This window comes from Miscanthus floridulus, chromosome 10, assembly GCF_019320115.1.
Source record: "Miscanthus floridulus cultivar M001 chromosome 10, ASM1932011v1, whole genome shotgun sequence".
NCBI lineage: Eukaryota > Viridiplantae > Streptophyta > Magnoliopsida > Poales > Poaceae > Miscanthus > Miscanthus floridulus.
Genome location: NC_089589.1, coordinates 75901847 through 75917987, shown reverse-complemented (window position 1 = coordinate 75917987; position 16141 = coordinate 75901847). Strand labels below are relative to the sequence as shown.

General features: G+C 48.7%; 1 protein-coding gene across 1 annotated transcript; it reads left to right on the top strand.

Moving 5' to 3' along the window:
- The first annotated feature begins 10721 nt into the window (after nucleotides 1-10721).
- LOC136484911 (serine/threonine-protein kinase-like protein CCR4) lies at nucleotides 10722-13969 on the top strand. Its single transcript, XM_066481884.1, has one exon. It carries the CDS (start codon nucleotides 10982-10984, stop codon nucleotides 13388-13390), a length of 2409 nt encoding a protein of 802 aa, XP_066337981.1. The 5' UTR covers nucleotides 10722-10981; the 3' UTR covers nucleotides 13391-13969.
- The last annotated feature ends 2172 nt before the right edge of the window (nucleotides 13970-16141 follow it).

The following is a 16141-nucleotide window of genomic DNA, read 5'->3' as shown; positions in this document are numbered from 1 at the left end:
CCTATGTTGGGTGCTGGCTTCTGCGGCATTCCCTTCTAATTACTATGCTGACTCTGGGGTGTTTGATGATTCTACTTCCTAGGGCAATGGTTAGCATAATGCCCAACTTCTCCACAACAATAGCATATGTTGGGGGTACTAGGTGCACTGGTCTTCATGGGAGTGTTGTTGGGTGTTCCCTGTTGTGGTGTCTGCTGACCACTATGCTGCTGGGGACGTTGATTACCATTCTGCTGCTGGTTCGGGTTGCACTAAGGGTACTGACCATGATTCCACTGATTAGGTGGTCCCTAGAACCTTTGCTAGAAACCTTGCTAAGGATTGGTGCGCGGATGAGTATTACTTCCAGAGGCTTGTTCCTAAAGCCTCCTCTTCTTGGCCTCCATCTCCTTGCGCTTATTGTCAATAACAATAGTGCGATTTACCAGCGTCTGAAAGTTGGGGTATGTATTGGACATAAGCTGGAGTTGTAGACTATCATACAGACCCTTGAGAAAGTGGCGTTGCTTATCAGCATCATCAGCCACCTCATTTAGAGCGTAACGTGACAACTGAGCAAACTTGTCACGATACTCAGCAACGGACATGGATCCCTGCTTCAGAGCTCTAAATTCCTCCTGCTTGAGCTCTATCAATCCTTCAGGTATGTGATAGGATCAGAAATTTTCTCTAAACTCCTGCCAGGTGACAGGAGGAGCATTAGCAGGACGTCCATACTCAAATGACTCCCACCAGTCTTGAGCTTCTCCCTGGAGCTGTCCTGAAGCGTACAACACCTTCTGCTGATCATCACACTGCACTATGTTGAGCTATTTTTCCACTGCACAAAGCCAATCATCTGCTTCCAGTGCATCAGTGGCATGAGAGAACACCGGGGGACAGCCCTTGAGAAATCCACCACGCTTCTCACGCGGTGCTCCACCAACTGGATGGTTTTTGCTGATTCTGCACCAACGCTTGCATGAGCTGTGTCTGCACTACCAGAAGTTGCTCAATTGTCAGTGGCGGTGGTGGTGGTGGATGTGGGGGAATACCTCCATGACCTCGGCCTCTTCCTCTTCCATACATCTGACATCCAACACAAATATTCAAAATTTAGAGATTTTCAAGTTAGAACACATTCTAAAAATTTTCTGGACGAGTTCCAACATCGGCAGCTCAGTAAAATAGTCATATCTCGAGTTCTAGATATCCAAAAGAGATGTACTTTATATGGATGGAAATCTTAAGAAATTATATACAACTTTTATTCATACCACATTCCTAGATTCTATCATTAGTTTACTTAAAAATCGGATACAACCGAACTGTTCCAAATTCCAGATTGAGCAGAAACTTTATCTCGAAATAGCGATATCTCACAAACCAAATCAGATATAGGGGTGATTCCTGAGGCATTGGAAAGATACTTAAGTCTAGTTATTCCCATTAAAATTTCATAATTTGTTCTCTAGTAGATTTTAATTGGCATTAAGATAAGGGTAGACTGCTCCAAAAAACAGATTCCGAGAGAACAAGATATACCAAACCCAACTATTTATTTATTGACCTAAACTTTAATATTCTTAACTATGAAACTTCCGGACATGCCCACAAAGTTCCAGCACATATTACAAAAATCCAACTCACACATAAACATAATAACAAATTAACTAGGCACACCAATGTTCACACCGCACTAATAGACTCGACTAGACTCAACTTGACTTGTTCTACTATCGTTTTATTACATAAAAGGGACTCCAACATCTATGGGCGAGGTTTATGGGGAAGCTCCTCATACATCTTTGGCAGGTTGAGGCACACCCTTTGCTCATCTATCACCTGTTGGTGTCTCTTAATGGTTTTCTGTTGTGCCTTCAACTGATCCTTCAGTCGGCAAATCTTTGCTATGGATTCATAGCCAAAGTGTACCATCACTTGGGTAGTTGGATCCGTGCCTTGTGGGTCCATCATTGCCCATCCCAATTCCAAGTGTTGGTGAGGGAGGAATCGATATTGGTCCTCCTTCATATCCTCAAATCGACGACCACGGAGGCCTATGCAAGCTTCAGCGGCTCCATCTTCTATGCTATCCTCCATGGTGGCACAGTGAGCATGATGCGTATAGTTTGAATCTAGCTGATATGCGCCTTTCTGTTCATCCTTGATGGAGATGCACACCCTGGTCTTCCAATAGGTGTCCTCCAGAGGGTGCGTATGTTCATTGCAGACGTACTCCACAGTTGCATCCCAATCTCTGTAGTAGGTCTGAAGAATGCCCATGAGTCGGTGGTGCGAAATGGAGGATTCACACCCTGGCTTATACCAGACCTTTGTCGTCCATCCTAGGGGAGGGATTGGCTCATCCTCTTCAATGACATCTTCCTCCTCCTCATCATCGGACAGTTGGATGGCCTCGACTTCTTTGGGTTCCTCCTGGACTGGCTCAGGCGTAGGTACAGGTGTTGGCGAATCAAATTCTTGTTCCTAGGGTTCCTCCCCCTTAGGCTCCATGGACAAACCACGAGGCGGGTAGTAACCTCTGATGCTGATGCGGGCAGTCTTACTGGCATGAGGCATCTACAGAATTAGATTTAGTTAGATTAGAAGCAATAATTTTCATAATAGAGTAAGGCAAAAGAAGCATAAAACTTTAGCAAATAACAAGGGTGAGATAGAAAGCATGAAATGAGTGAAGCAAAAGAAGCTAAAACGACCATTGCTAACTAGGTTTGCGTCCTACAGTCAACACGGCTCTGATACCAATCTATCACACCTGATTTTAAGGATAAAATGGGATGCAAAATCTTATGTGCGCCCTGAGATCAGTCACACACATAAGCCGACAAATTATGAATAGTACCATCACAAGTGTTTATTATATCACGAATAAGACAGAATTTTCACATAAATGTAGCGGAAGTAAGAAAAGATCTCTCGTGGAAGCTCCATATCCTAGGGACATCAACTGGTTGACCACAAGTCTAGTAATCCTCAGGAAAATCATCATTACCATAGCCATATGTTACCCATCCGGGATTTTTATCCAAATAATGAAAATAAACAAGCATAAGTACATGTCATACTCAACAAGTGTAACATGGGGTTCATGAGCATTCAGCTTTTAGTTGTCACAATTTTAGCTTAAGAGTAGCAACAAGTTGTTTCAATTCCGAATGCAAAACACATGATCAATGTGTCGGTGAAGAAAGTGACCAACACGTAAATATTTGTAGTTTTTGTTGTACGTTGTGATCGGAGGTGGCCTAGCACTCAATGACACAGGGTTTATACTGGTTCAGGCAACGTGCCCTACGTCCAGTTTGAGTCGGTCGGTGACTTTATTCCTGAGCCCAGGTGCTCGAAGTTTGCTGTGGGGTTACAAACGGAAGGGAGAAAGATGGGGGTACAAGAGGTCCGGTCGAACTCTAGTCTGAAGGGCCGAGAGTGACGGGAGCTCCGCTATGTGCTAAGTGTTTGAGCGTGTGCTCGAGATTTGAACCTAGTGGTTCTGTTGTTGTGTGTTAGTGAACTGATTGATCCCCTATTGAGAGAGAGAACATCCCCTTTTATAGATGAGGGGGATGGCCTTACAAGCGAGAGGGAGAGAGTGTATGTATGCTAAGTCTTGTTGCCCACGCCGTTGGGTACAAGATGATTATAGGTGCCCATAACACTGTTGATGTCAGATGCATGTGGGAGGTTTGCGTCGTCTTCTTTTGGTATGACAGACGTCGGTACCTGCCATATTGCTGATGCCTAGAGGCATGTAAGGGTTTTACCATGCTTGTCCGGTATGGCAGTTGTTGCGGGCACCCACAACACTGTAGGGCAAATATCAGCACCCACAACACTGTTCTAACATGCTTGGAAGGTTGTAGGGCACTCTTCTGATATGTCCTATCGGTACTATCCTGTTGGTGTACAGGGTATGGTCCTCGGTCTTGCGGTTGACTTGAGTGCCCTACCTTACTTGTTTCATATGTTTCCTGGTCCTCATCGAGCGGGCGTCCACGGTCGGTGGGTCCTAGTTGGCTCCGACTGCACCGGTCGAAGAAGAGCTATAAGCGGGGGTTCGGTGTGTCCCTAGTTTGGAGATGCAATTTGGAGTTTGGAAGTGGCATTCGGTCAGGCCTTCCGGTCGGAGAGGCGGGCCAGAGTCGAAGGTGAGCGCTATTCCTCTTTGGCCAGACCTTCTGGTCGGAGAGGCGGGCCGGAGTCGGAAGCGAGCGTTTGTTTCACTTTAGCGAGGCCTTCCGGTCGGAGATTGGATAGTCCTTCTAGCCTGTCGTTTAGGTATTTGGGCCAGCATAGGAGTTTGCACGCCGTTCGCAAATGTTGTCTGCTGGGCCGAACCTTTGATGAAAAGCCAGTCCATGGGGGACCCCGGGTTTATGAACCCGACACAATGTAAACATGAATAATGAATAGCATAAACAGATAATTCATAGTGTTCATCTATTCCGTAAGGGTTCCAAGGCCGCTCATGACCGTGAGCACGGCTGATATACTAGTTTTACACTATGCAGAGGTTGTACACTTTCACTGTGAGTCGTGATACCCATATGCCCGGGTTGGCAACTCCCAAAACACTTCCAAGGTAAGCAGGCAGGCGTCACTATGAAGCCTTTCAAAGGTTCTTCTAACAAATTAGGGCTATTAGATTCACTTGACAAACAGATTTATCGGTGTTCCTAGCACACTTTAAAGGATCAGTATCCCTAGACCTTTGAATTCCAAATCCATCTGGAGGGTACATGCTGGGGGGGAATACTAGTTCATTGCATGATTACTAATATGTGATGAACATGCAAAGATCCAAATAGAAGATAATTTAATACAAAGGAATTGGCCATGTAATCCAACATGTCCAATATGTGATGAACATCCAGAGACAGCGATGCTTATTTGTGTCCTTTGCCCTTTTGCTTTAGGAGTCTAGTTACTTGTCAGAAATTGACTAGGATATTGTATAAGGCTACCATAACCAAATGTGGAGACAGTGCAACAATGGTGGGAGGGCTCACTATAGGAGTGTCACACCCGATTTTAAGGAAAAAATGGGATGCAAAATCTTATGTGTGCCCTGAGATCAGTCACACACATGAGCCGACAAATTATGAATAGTACCATCACAAGTGTTTATTACATCACGAATAAGACAGAGTTTTCACATAAATATAGCGGAAGTAAGAAAAGATCTCTCACGGAAGCTCCATATCCCAGGGACGTCAACTGATTGACCACAAGTCTAGTAATCCTCAGAGAAATCGTCATTACCATAGCCATCTGTTACCCATCCAGAATTTTTATCCAAATAATGAAAATAAACAAGCTTAAGTACATGTCGTACTCAACAAGTATAACATAGGGTTCATGAGGCTCAAAAGGCTTGATACAGGTTTAACATCATTCAGCTTTTAGTTGTCACAATTTTAGCTTAAGAGTAGCAACAAGTTATTTCAATTCCCAATGCAAAACACATGACCAATATAAACATGAATAATGAATAGCATAAACAGATAATTCTTAGTGTTCATACATTCCATAAGGGTTCCAAGGCCGCTCATGACCGTGAGCATGGCTGATATACCAGTTTTACACTCTGCAGAGGTTGTACACTTTCACTATGAGTCGTGATACCCATATGCCCAGGTTTGCAACTCCCAAAACACTTCCAAGGTGAGCAGGTAGGGGTCACTATGAAGCCTTTCAAAGGTTCATCTAACAAATTAGGGTCATTAGATTCACTCGAAAAACAGATATAGGAACCCCCTATCGAATGGCACAATTCCATCGTGGTTATACACATAAGAGTAGAGGTTGTCCTATACCCGATTCTGCAAGCCATTCTTACGCCAATAAAGGTAACCACTAACAAGCTAGAAAAGGTCCTCATACTGAGCTAAAGCCAGAGCCATGTAGCCCTCACAGCTATACTGTAAGTCCTGGATGATCACTTATAGATAAGTCCTTAGGGAGAGGAATCTGAAGCATTTAGAAAGTAGCTAAACACTCCAGCCCCCTGTTTCCAAGTTGCTAAAAAGTCATATTTTAATGTTTATTGCATATACCATTAGTCAAGTTACAAGATCATGGTTTAATTAAGCACTAGCAAAGCTACCCAATGCATATCCCGTAGGTGACAAGGTATAAGTTCAATTCTAGGGAATTCCTATCAAGGCGACACATGCAACATGAAATTAATGTATTAAAGTAAATAGGAAACAAGGATGATCCAATGCTATACTTGCCGTGAGCAAAGTATTCCTGCTGATCCTGCACGTCAAAGTAGTACCCTTGATCTCCCACGAATTGCTCACCGTCTATACTCGATAATCACAGCAACATACAAGCATCCAGGAGCAATCATGCATAGCAAACAAAAGCTATAGATTAGAACAGTACACCAACAGGATAAAATCAAGATAAAAAGTTTGGAAAACCAATCTACGTCTCGCTACGAACACACAGATGTGAAGATCACAAAAATCGGAGCTAAAACGAAGAAGTTTTGAATTAAACAAGATTTCCTATAGTAAAATAATAGATTAAATCTAACCTTGAATTTTAAAAGTTGAAAACCTACTTAACAGTAGCATGAATATGTAGATTATGGAATTATGAACCTAACGCAAGTTGAACGGATCAAATCGGAGTTAAAACAGAGATTTTATGGCTAAAACAAATCTAGTGGCAAAACTGTAAATTGTTGAAAACATATTTTAGATCTAACCGAAACAAAGTGCGCTTTCAAAAGAAGAAAACGAAATCTGAAAAGGCACTTTGGACTACGGGTTAAGACTCAAATAATTATAAGGGGGGTTTTGCAAATCTCGCAACGAAGGGGTATTGGCCATCCACAACCATTGAATCTGAGATGGGCGATGGAGATTAGATCGGGCAGATGAGAGGGAGCCTGGCTAGCCAGAACAGGGCCGGCGGCGAGGTATCCGTGGTGGCACCATGGATGGGCTCACCGGAGAAGATGGTTAAGAGCCTACGGTGCTCTGTTTTCCAAACGGAGAAGCCCGGGAGAGAGAGGAGAGGGTGGGGAACTCACTGGAACCGAAAAGAATGAACAGGAAGCAACGGAGTGCGGTGTGGCGCTCGACGAAACGGTGACGACTCTCCAAGCTCGCGGTAGTGCTAGGGTTGGCTGCCTTGCCTTGGGCTCGAGCAGGGGCGGCACTTGCTCTGGGGTTTGGATAGGGAGGCACAGGCACAGGGCATCTGGTATTTAAGAGGCGCTGGAGCTTGGGCGGCACGGCACACGGGGCGTAGCGGAGGCGAACATGGACGACGTCGGTGCAATCGTACCCGAGGTGGACACGGCACGGAGGATGGAGAAGACCCTGACAGCTGGGGCCCAGCTATTAGCGGGAGGAAAGGGGAGCGAGCGGCACAGACTTGGGCCAGCGCTGCTAGACCGTGCGGAGCGGGCGCGGGAGGGAGTGAGGCGGGCCGGCGCTGGAACTAGAATAGGTCGTCATGCTGGGCTTCGCCCCGAGCGGGGAGGAGAGGGGAAAAGGCCAAGCGGCCAGCTGGACTGGCGGGGAAACAAGGCCGGCAGACCAAATTTGAGAAAGGGAGAAGAAAATTCTTTTCTATTTTTCAAACCATTTTCCAAACCAATTTGAATGCGAAATTCAAATCAAGTTGAAATTTGATTTCAAATCACACCACTCAAAAATTAATATGCAACAACATGAATGCACACATATGATTGTAAACCTATATTTGATTTTAATTTGATAAAATTCATTATTTTCCTAAATTCAAATGCCCACGAAAATACATAATTAATCATTTTCTCCTATTTCAAAGTTATGCAAATTTTAGGGTGTTACAGGGAGCAATGCGCTTTGCAGCAAAGAACAATGCCAGCAATACTCATGTACACGGCGTGGGATATATGGAAGGAGCAAAGTCAAGGAACTTTCCAAGAAACTAGTGAGATCGCCTTTTACAAAGTGCTAGGATTTACAGAGGAGATGGGGTTTATGAAGCAAAAGCCTGCGGATGCACAGATGTTCACTAATGTTTTTGTCGGGATCATGGTACCCCGGGTGTCTCAAGACACCGATTAGTTAGCCATTCGGACAGCCTACATTGGCCCAACTGACAGAGGCCCAGCAACCGCGGATCACCTAAGCCACAAAGGCTCCGGGCCAAGCACCAAGCTACGTGGTCCATCACGACCTCTTCCTACTCCTTCAGTTGCACGCTACGCAGCACCACATGCACGACCTCTCCTCTGTCTCGGCCTCCAGGAAGGATGAGGAGGGATCGGGCTCCATCAACTATGCCAACCCTGATAGGGACAGGCACGCTCCACTCACTGCACGGCGGCCAAGCACCAACCCTAACGGAGTGCCATCCCTGCACGCCTCTGCACGAACAAGACAACACCGCTAGACGGTGACGACTAGTATGGCGTCTCGTCGTCCAAATACGACCCGACAAGACGGGCGTACGGCCCCACCCGCTACGGGATGGGGCGCATGACCCCGGCCCTGACTTTCAAGACCAGCTAAGCCACTAGGGACCTCGACCCCGTAGCCCGGGATCGAGGCCACCGGCACCATGACCAGCAAAGGCGACCGATGACCCGAGAGCGACTACCTACTCCCTCACTATCGCCACGATGCCATCAGGGGAACAGGAGACGATGACGAAGGTCACGACAAGACCATGTCGCACAGGACAGATAGCGAACCACCATCGTGCCAACAGTGTCGTCACGACTAGCAATGTAGCATCATGCCACGCTATGCCGCGACGTGGGAGCGGGACCACGACGGCGACCGTACCAGGATATGTGCTGACGCCAGGACAAGACGGGCTTCCTTGTAGGCCAAGTTTACTTGCTTCTCCCTCCCTCATGCTCACGACCACTCGGGCAGAAAGAACCTCACTCTGTATGTAACGTAGCCCCTAGACTCTATATAAGGGCAGCTAGACCTTCCATCCAGGGGGACGGACTCTCGAGACTTTATTCGGGTCTTCGTCCACCTCACTCTCACTCATCCTACCTCTATCTCTTAGCTTACACACCCCATTGAAAGAACTTCAGAGCATCCAACCGGGGGACACGCACTCGAACTCTCTGAGACTGGACGTAGGACTTCGGCCTGAACTAATATAATTCCTTGTGTCTTTGGATGCTATCATTGTCTTTCTAAAACAGCGCGACACATATAAATTCACTAGTAGTCGGCTGACAAAACATCGACAATTTTTTTTTCTCTTTTTGTATTGTGTTTGTGTCCCTATTTTTTCATGTAATTTTCTTATGTAAACTTTGACTTGTTTTCTTCTTATACGATATGACAAAGCTTCTGTAATGTTTTTTTTAGAAAAAAGAAATGTAGGTACATCATATACTTTGACGTTAATTTTTCTAGCATTATATGTCGTAGAACTGTACGTTAGATAAATGTTCATTTTTCAGATTACTTCTCAAAAAAATCACTTTAATATGCTCTCCATCGTGTGAAAAATGTTAACAGTTTAATTCTGAATTATATTAGTTGCCAAAAGTCAACAATTTTTGGCAATTGAGATACAAAATGGTCCCGTGGAAAATTTATTTAATATTTTTTATTGACACGCTAGTTGACATCGACATCGCTGTGCTCAAGTTGTTCCCAACCCAAGTATCTGTCCAAACACATAACCACACAACACACAAAATATATATACTATAAAAACATATAAACTATAAATTTTTTTTGGAAAAGTGGACAGCTTAAATCAGGCAAAGTTGTTTTCCAGAGATGTGGATCCAAAGATAAAGTTAAGAATAAGAGAGGGTGTTGAGGAGAATGTACTTATTCGACTTTTATTATAAATTGTAAGTCTAATGAGTGGGCATGGGCATGTGAACAAAAAACAAAAAAAAATTAAGAATGGAATGTACTTGTGGGTAGATAATCACCGTTAAGGCTCTGCTCGCTTCTCTTATAATTCGTCTTTTTCAATTTATTTTTTTAGTCGGAACAGTATTTTTCTCACATGACAAATCAGTAATGCTTCGGCCTGTTTTTCTAGCTAGAGGGAAACGGAGCCTAAGTTGGCATGCGTGAGCAGCTCATCTGTCACTTCGCTTTTACAGTTAGGCACTGTCAGCAGTCCAAAACCGGATTAAACTTGGCGTGCACAGAGAACTAAGGTACGGTTTAGAGGGTAAAATTTTTGGTGAAATGCCACTGTAGCACTTTCGTTGTTATTTGGTAATTAGTGTCCAATCATAGTCTAATTAGGCTTAAAAGATTCGTCTCGTGAATTTCGTCTAAACTGTGTAATTAGTTTTATTTTTTATTTATATTTAATGTTTCATGCATGCGTCTAAAGATTCGATGTGACGGAGAATCTTGAAAAATTTGGCATTTTGGAGTGAACTAAATAGAGCCTAAAGTTGCCCGGAACAGTAATCTGACGCCGACGAGGTTGCATCAGACTGGTAGTCGGTAGTTTTCCCAGAGCCAGATTCGCATCCACAGGAAGCAACCATGATCCTCTTGCCACATGCGTCGCCAGTGCCGCCTGACAGCGCAATCTTCGCGCTTGTGTACTTTTTTAGCTGATGAATAGTATTTTCAGCCGATGTTACTTTCAGTCGTGGCTTCAAGCGAGCTGGGCAATGTCCTGCTCCTGACAGTGCACCTGCCGGGAGACATCAATTAGTTAAATTTTACCGACGCTAATCATCACCTTGATCATCATCCAACCCACTAACGAGCTAGCTAATCAGTCACCTCGACCCCCCTCCCCTTGACGGATGGAGATGGTCGAAGGGCGCAAGCATGCCCGCCGCGGCGAAGGAGTGAGAGCACAGAGCAGTTGAGCTGAGTGCCAGAGCAGAGCACGCAGGCCACCAAATCCACCACCTGACGCGGCCACACCCGCTCACACCTGTCTCACGGCTCGGCTGCCTTACCATGTCCTCCCGCCTGCCGCTCCCCCTCCCCCTCCCCACACGCTGCCGCGCACTCCCATGCCGCCGCCGCGCCGGCTCCGGCTCCACCTCCATGCCGCCTTCTTCCTCTTCCTGCTGCCCATCTTCTTCCTGCTGCTCGCGACGCGGGGGCCCGGCGCGGCGGCCTCCGCGCTCTCCACCTTCGCGCTGGCCAAGGCGGACGCCACCACCATAGTGTGCGCGCTGCTGCCGTCGGCGGCGTCGCCGCTGCTGGTCGACCTCAACTGCACGGCGGCCGGCGGCGACCACGCACACCAGGAGACGTACCCGTCCTCGCACCCCTTCGCCGCGCTGGCCGGCGGGGAGGACTTCCTCTGCGCCGTGGGGCCCTCCGGCGAGCGCGCGGGCGACGTCGACATGCGCTGGTGGGACCTGTCCGCCGACGGCGGCAGCAGATCCAAGCGAGTCTACATGGGCCCGCCGCTCCGGGCGCTGTCCTCGGGGGCGTACCGCGTCTGCGGGGTGCTCGACAGCGGGGAGCTCCACTGCTGGCGCTGGCGCGGCCTCAACATCTCCCGGGACCTCCGGTTCGTCGCCGCCGCCGTCGGGGACGGCTTCCTGTGCGGCATCCTCAAAGGGACGCCGGCCTCCATCCGCTGCTTCGGCAACGACACGGCGGACCCGGCCGTCGCCGCCGCGCCGGCGGACGGGAGCTTCGACGTCGTGGCCGCGTGCGGCCACCACGCGTGCGCGCTGTCCACGACGGGGGCGCTCACGTGCTGGGGCCTCGACCCTCCCAGGGTCGACGCGGCGGCCACCGCGGGGTACGCGGCGCTGGCATTGGGGGAGGCCGGCGTCTGCGGCCTGCGCACCAATTTCACCATCCGCTGCTTCGGCGACGGCGTCGCCCACCCGCCGGCCGGCCTCGCGCACGCCCAGTTCCTCGACGTGCGCGCGCAGGGCAGGGCCTTCTGCGGCGTGCTCATGGCCAACTACTCCCTCGTCTGCTGGGGCGGCGCCGAGTTCAACGCCACCAACCGCCTCGTCTTCGGCGGCGTCATGCCGGGCCCCTGCGTGCCCATGTTCTCGTGCCAATGCGGCGTCTTGCCGGGCTCCGCCAACCTCTGCGACGCCGGCCGCTGCGTCTGCGTCGACTGCGCGTTCGAGCTCAACGTCGCCAGGCCCAGCGCGTCGCTCGTGCCCGGGAAGGGCGGCAGGAGCAGGAGGACCATGTGGATTGCCATCGCGGCGGCGGGCGGCGCTTTCCTCGTGTTCTTCGCGGCATTGCAGCTCGCGCTGGTCCTGTGGTGTCGCCAGCGCCGGCGCCGCCGCAGGAACGAACAGGATACCTCCGGTGGCGCGCAGCAGTGGCTGATGCCGCCGAGGCTCGGCTCCAGCAGGAGCAGGGGGCCGGGCAGCATGGTGGAGCACTTCACGCTGGACATGCTCCACGCCGCGACGGACGGGTTCTCCGACGACAGCCGGATCGGGACCGGGAGCTTCGGGTCCGTGTACCGCGGCACCCTCCCCGACGGGCGCGAGGTCGCGATCAAGCGCGCCGAGGACTCAGCCAAGGCGTCGAGCTCGGCGGCGCGCCCGGCGCGGCGCCGCGACCGGGAGACGGCGTTCAACTCGGAGCTGACCGCGCTGGCGCGCGCCAACCACAAGAACATCGTGTGCCTGCTGGGCTGCTGCGCCGACTCCGGCGAGCGCGTGCTGGTGTACGAGTTCATGGCCAACGGCACGCTGCACGACCAGCTGCACAGCCGCAGCCCCATGGCGGCGGCCGTGTCGTCGTGGCGTGGACGCCTCACCATCGCGCTGGGCGCGGCGCGGGGCATCGAGTACATGCACGTCTACGCCGTGCCGCCCATCATCCACCGCGACGTCAAGTCCGCCAACATCCTGCTCGACGACGCGTGGACCGCCAAGATCGCCGACTTCGGGCTGTCCTCCGTGCTGGACCCCAGCGCGGGCGCCTGCGGCGGCGGCGGCGACGTCGACGGCGCCGGTGTGCCGCAGGAGCCGCTCTACACGGGGGGCACGGTGGGGTACATGGACCCGGAGTACTACCGGCTGCAGCACCTGACGGACAAGAGCGACGTGTACAGCTTCGGCGTGGTGCTCCTGGAGCTCATGTCGGGGTGCCGCGTCGTGCAGCGCTACGCCGAGAGCGTGACGCCCAAGAACGTGGTGGAGTTCGCGGTGCCGCACATCCTCGCCGACGACGTCGCGCGCGCGCTGGACCCGCGCCTCCCCGCGCCCACGCCCGACGAGGCCGACGCGCTGGCCTACGTGGGCTACCTCGCCGCCGACTGCGTGGGCCCCGTGGGGTGCGACCGCCCGTCCATGACCGAGGTCGTCGACGCCCTGGAGCGCGCCCTCGCGGCCTGCGGGGCGGCGCCGCTCTCCCGCGCCGGCACCGGCCGCCGCCCCGTGCTCTCCCGCTCCGGCACCGACCAGTTCGACCTCACCGACACCGACTAGCCGCCATTGCCGTCGTCTCAAACAAACTCTGCAGCTGCTGACGAAACGTAGCCATTCGCATTGCGTCATCGGCCACTTCCATGGACCGTGGTGCGGGTGCTTGCCAACAGCAAGCCGCCGCACGCGCGTCGCCTTTCGGGACACCCCTTTCCCTGGGCCATGGTTTTCCGTTGAAAAAGGCGATCGAGCAGGAGCGGGATCAGAAGGCACTCGACGCCGACATCTCCGATGCCGCCGCTGCTGCTGCTGCTGCTGCGTGATCAACGGTTTGATTTCTTGGTGAGGTAACCTTCGATTGACTTGCGAACAACCCCCACAGCGACAGGGCAGCGGATCAACACATGGCCCGTCCGTCCTGCAGGTGAAACGATTGACGAGACCAGCACAACGGAAAAAGATCATTCATTCTTTCTTTCTTTCTCCCCACTTTCTTCTTGCTTGCTGTATTCGTTGTATACTTGTATCTTTGCTTTCGGCTTTTCCTTGTTGGAAGGTTTCCATGTTCTTTTGACAATGTGCATAGATAGATCAGTGACAAAGATTGAGAAGAAAAGGATCACGATTTACATTTGCTTTCAATTTTCTAGTGGGGATTGTGGCATGTGTATTATTCATCGATTTTTTTTCATCCTGCTGCAACGACAACAACGGGAGCTATAAAAGAAATTGAAAAAAAAAAATTTGCTGAGACCAGCTCTGGTGGTTTGAGTGCTTTGATCTGGTTGTAATAGGTGCCGGCCGCACAGGATGCTGGGATATTTCAAGTGAATCAATCATTACATCGTGGAAAGATTTTAGTTTCTGAAGCTGACATTGTTCGTTATGTGCATTGCTGAGGTCAAAAGGATCAAAAGGGAAACTTTTTTTTCCTGCAGTGCTGCCTCATCTTTCTTCGCTTTTCTCCAAAACGTTTTCACTGGGGCAGATCTAAAGTTGTTAAGCTCCTTTTGTCAGCTAACTGCGTTGCATGCCTGCTGCATCCATCACCTTTTGGGCATGCACATGAAGGGCTGTAGCTTTTTGGAACATGGCATTAGGTAGGGAGTAGGTAGCACCGGTTTCCAATTCAGAACGAAGGATCCTTTGGTGTTCTTTTATAGCCCTCGCTCCTATAGAACAACTAGGGTTCTAGAGTCATGGGTGTGGAAGGTATGGTCGGATGGACCAGGGGCGGATCCAGCGGGGGGGCGGGGGGGGGGGGGGGGGGGGGGGGGGGGGGCTCAAGCCCCCCCTACCCAAATCAAATCAGTGCAAATTACTGTAGAGCCCCTATGAATTTTTAGGCAAAGTTCTATAGTGTAGGGGGCTAAGACTTAAGATCGAGCAGCAGTGTTGTTCAGTCCCCCTAAAATATTTCCTGGATCCGCCGCTGGGATGGACCATCTTACATTCTTACTATTAACTAGAGGCACTAATGGAGTCTCTACATATACTAATTACAATGAAACATGACGTTACTATTTATAAGGTGCTCTAGAAAAAAAATCCTAAAAACATCTCAGAGAAAAAAACACCCAACCATCAGCATAGTTGCTAGACTACAATTATCATCGACAATGATAACCATTAGGCAATGTTTCTAAGGAATTGTCCACATTTGTCATTAAACATAATCTAAAGTAACCATGTAGATTGCATCAAATTACTCCTATATGTCATTGTAATAGATAATATAAGTAAAAAATTTAAATTTGCATATAAACTACCTACTCCACTGCTATAAAAAATAAATTATAACATTTCCTCAAATTTACTTTCAAATTCCCAGTGTATGCTCCTATAAAAATATTAAATAATCATAAAGTATGCATATATATATATGTTACTAAATTACCATTTTTAGGCTCTGTTTGGAACGTAGAAACTAAAATAGAGGTAGGGAAAAAATACATGAATATGATGTAGTATAAGTAAAAAAAAACACAGGAATCCGAATCAGAAGAATGTCTAAATTTTGCTGTTTGGATTATAGGAAGGAAGAAAGCAACGAAGATGTGTTCTAGATGTTTTATTTCCTGTAAAATGCACATGGCCTGTTGACTTACCAAAGGAATGGAAACCAGAGTTCCTCTGTTCTTAACGGTATGACATGAATCCTTTCCAAAAGGAACGGAAGACTCCAAAATTCCTAAGGAAAAAACTTTGTTCCAAACATGCACAAACTAGCTCTAAGTAAATCCAGAATCCATTATATTTTAACTTTTCAAGAAATAGGTAGTATAATAAAGCTGCTACTCAAGATAAAATTTTACAGTGATCAGAAAATTGTAATATAGTTTAATTGTAATTGCCCTATTTTTAGAAAGAATACTAAGATATATACCTAATTCTTTGATATAGTAAAGTCAATAGCTAGAGCACCAACTTGACTATTTATGACATTGCAAAAACTAATAACACAATCTAGGATCTTGAATCATCTTTTAATAAGAAATACATTTAGTTCACAAGATACAAGGATGAACTTGAGTTATGTTTAGGTGGAGATCAAGCATTAACACCTAAAATGATGATCTAAGACAGAATCATGAAGATCCAAGAAGATAAGGAAGAAACTCTATACATCAAGGAAGAGAAGGCCATACAAATAGACGCGAAGAAATACATTCAGAACAACACCATTGTGGTGCACCAGAGTTTTCCAATGGCACCGGAGCTCTCTGGTGGGTGCATTGGATTTTCCGGTGGAAGGAGTCTGAGGCAGAGTTGGAAGCAGCGCATGTCATACTTCCTGTGTGCACCGAAATGTAT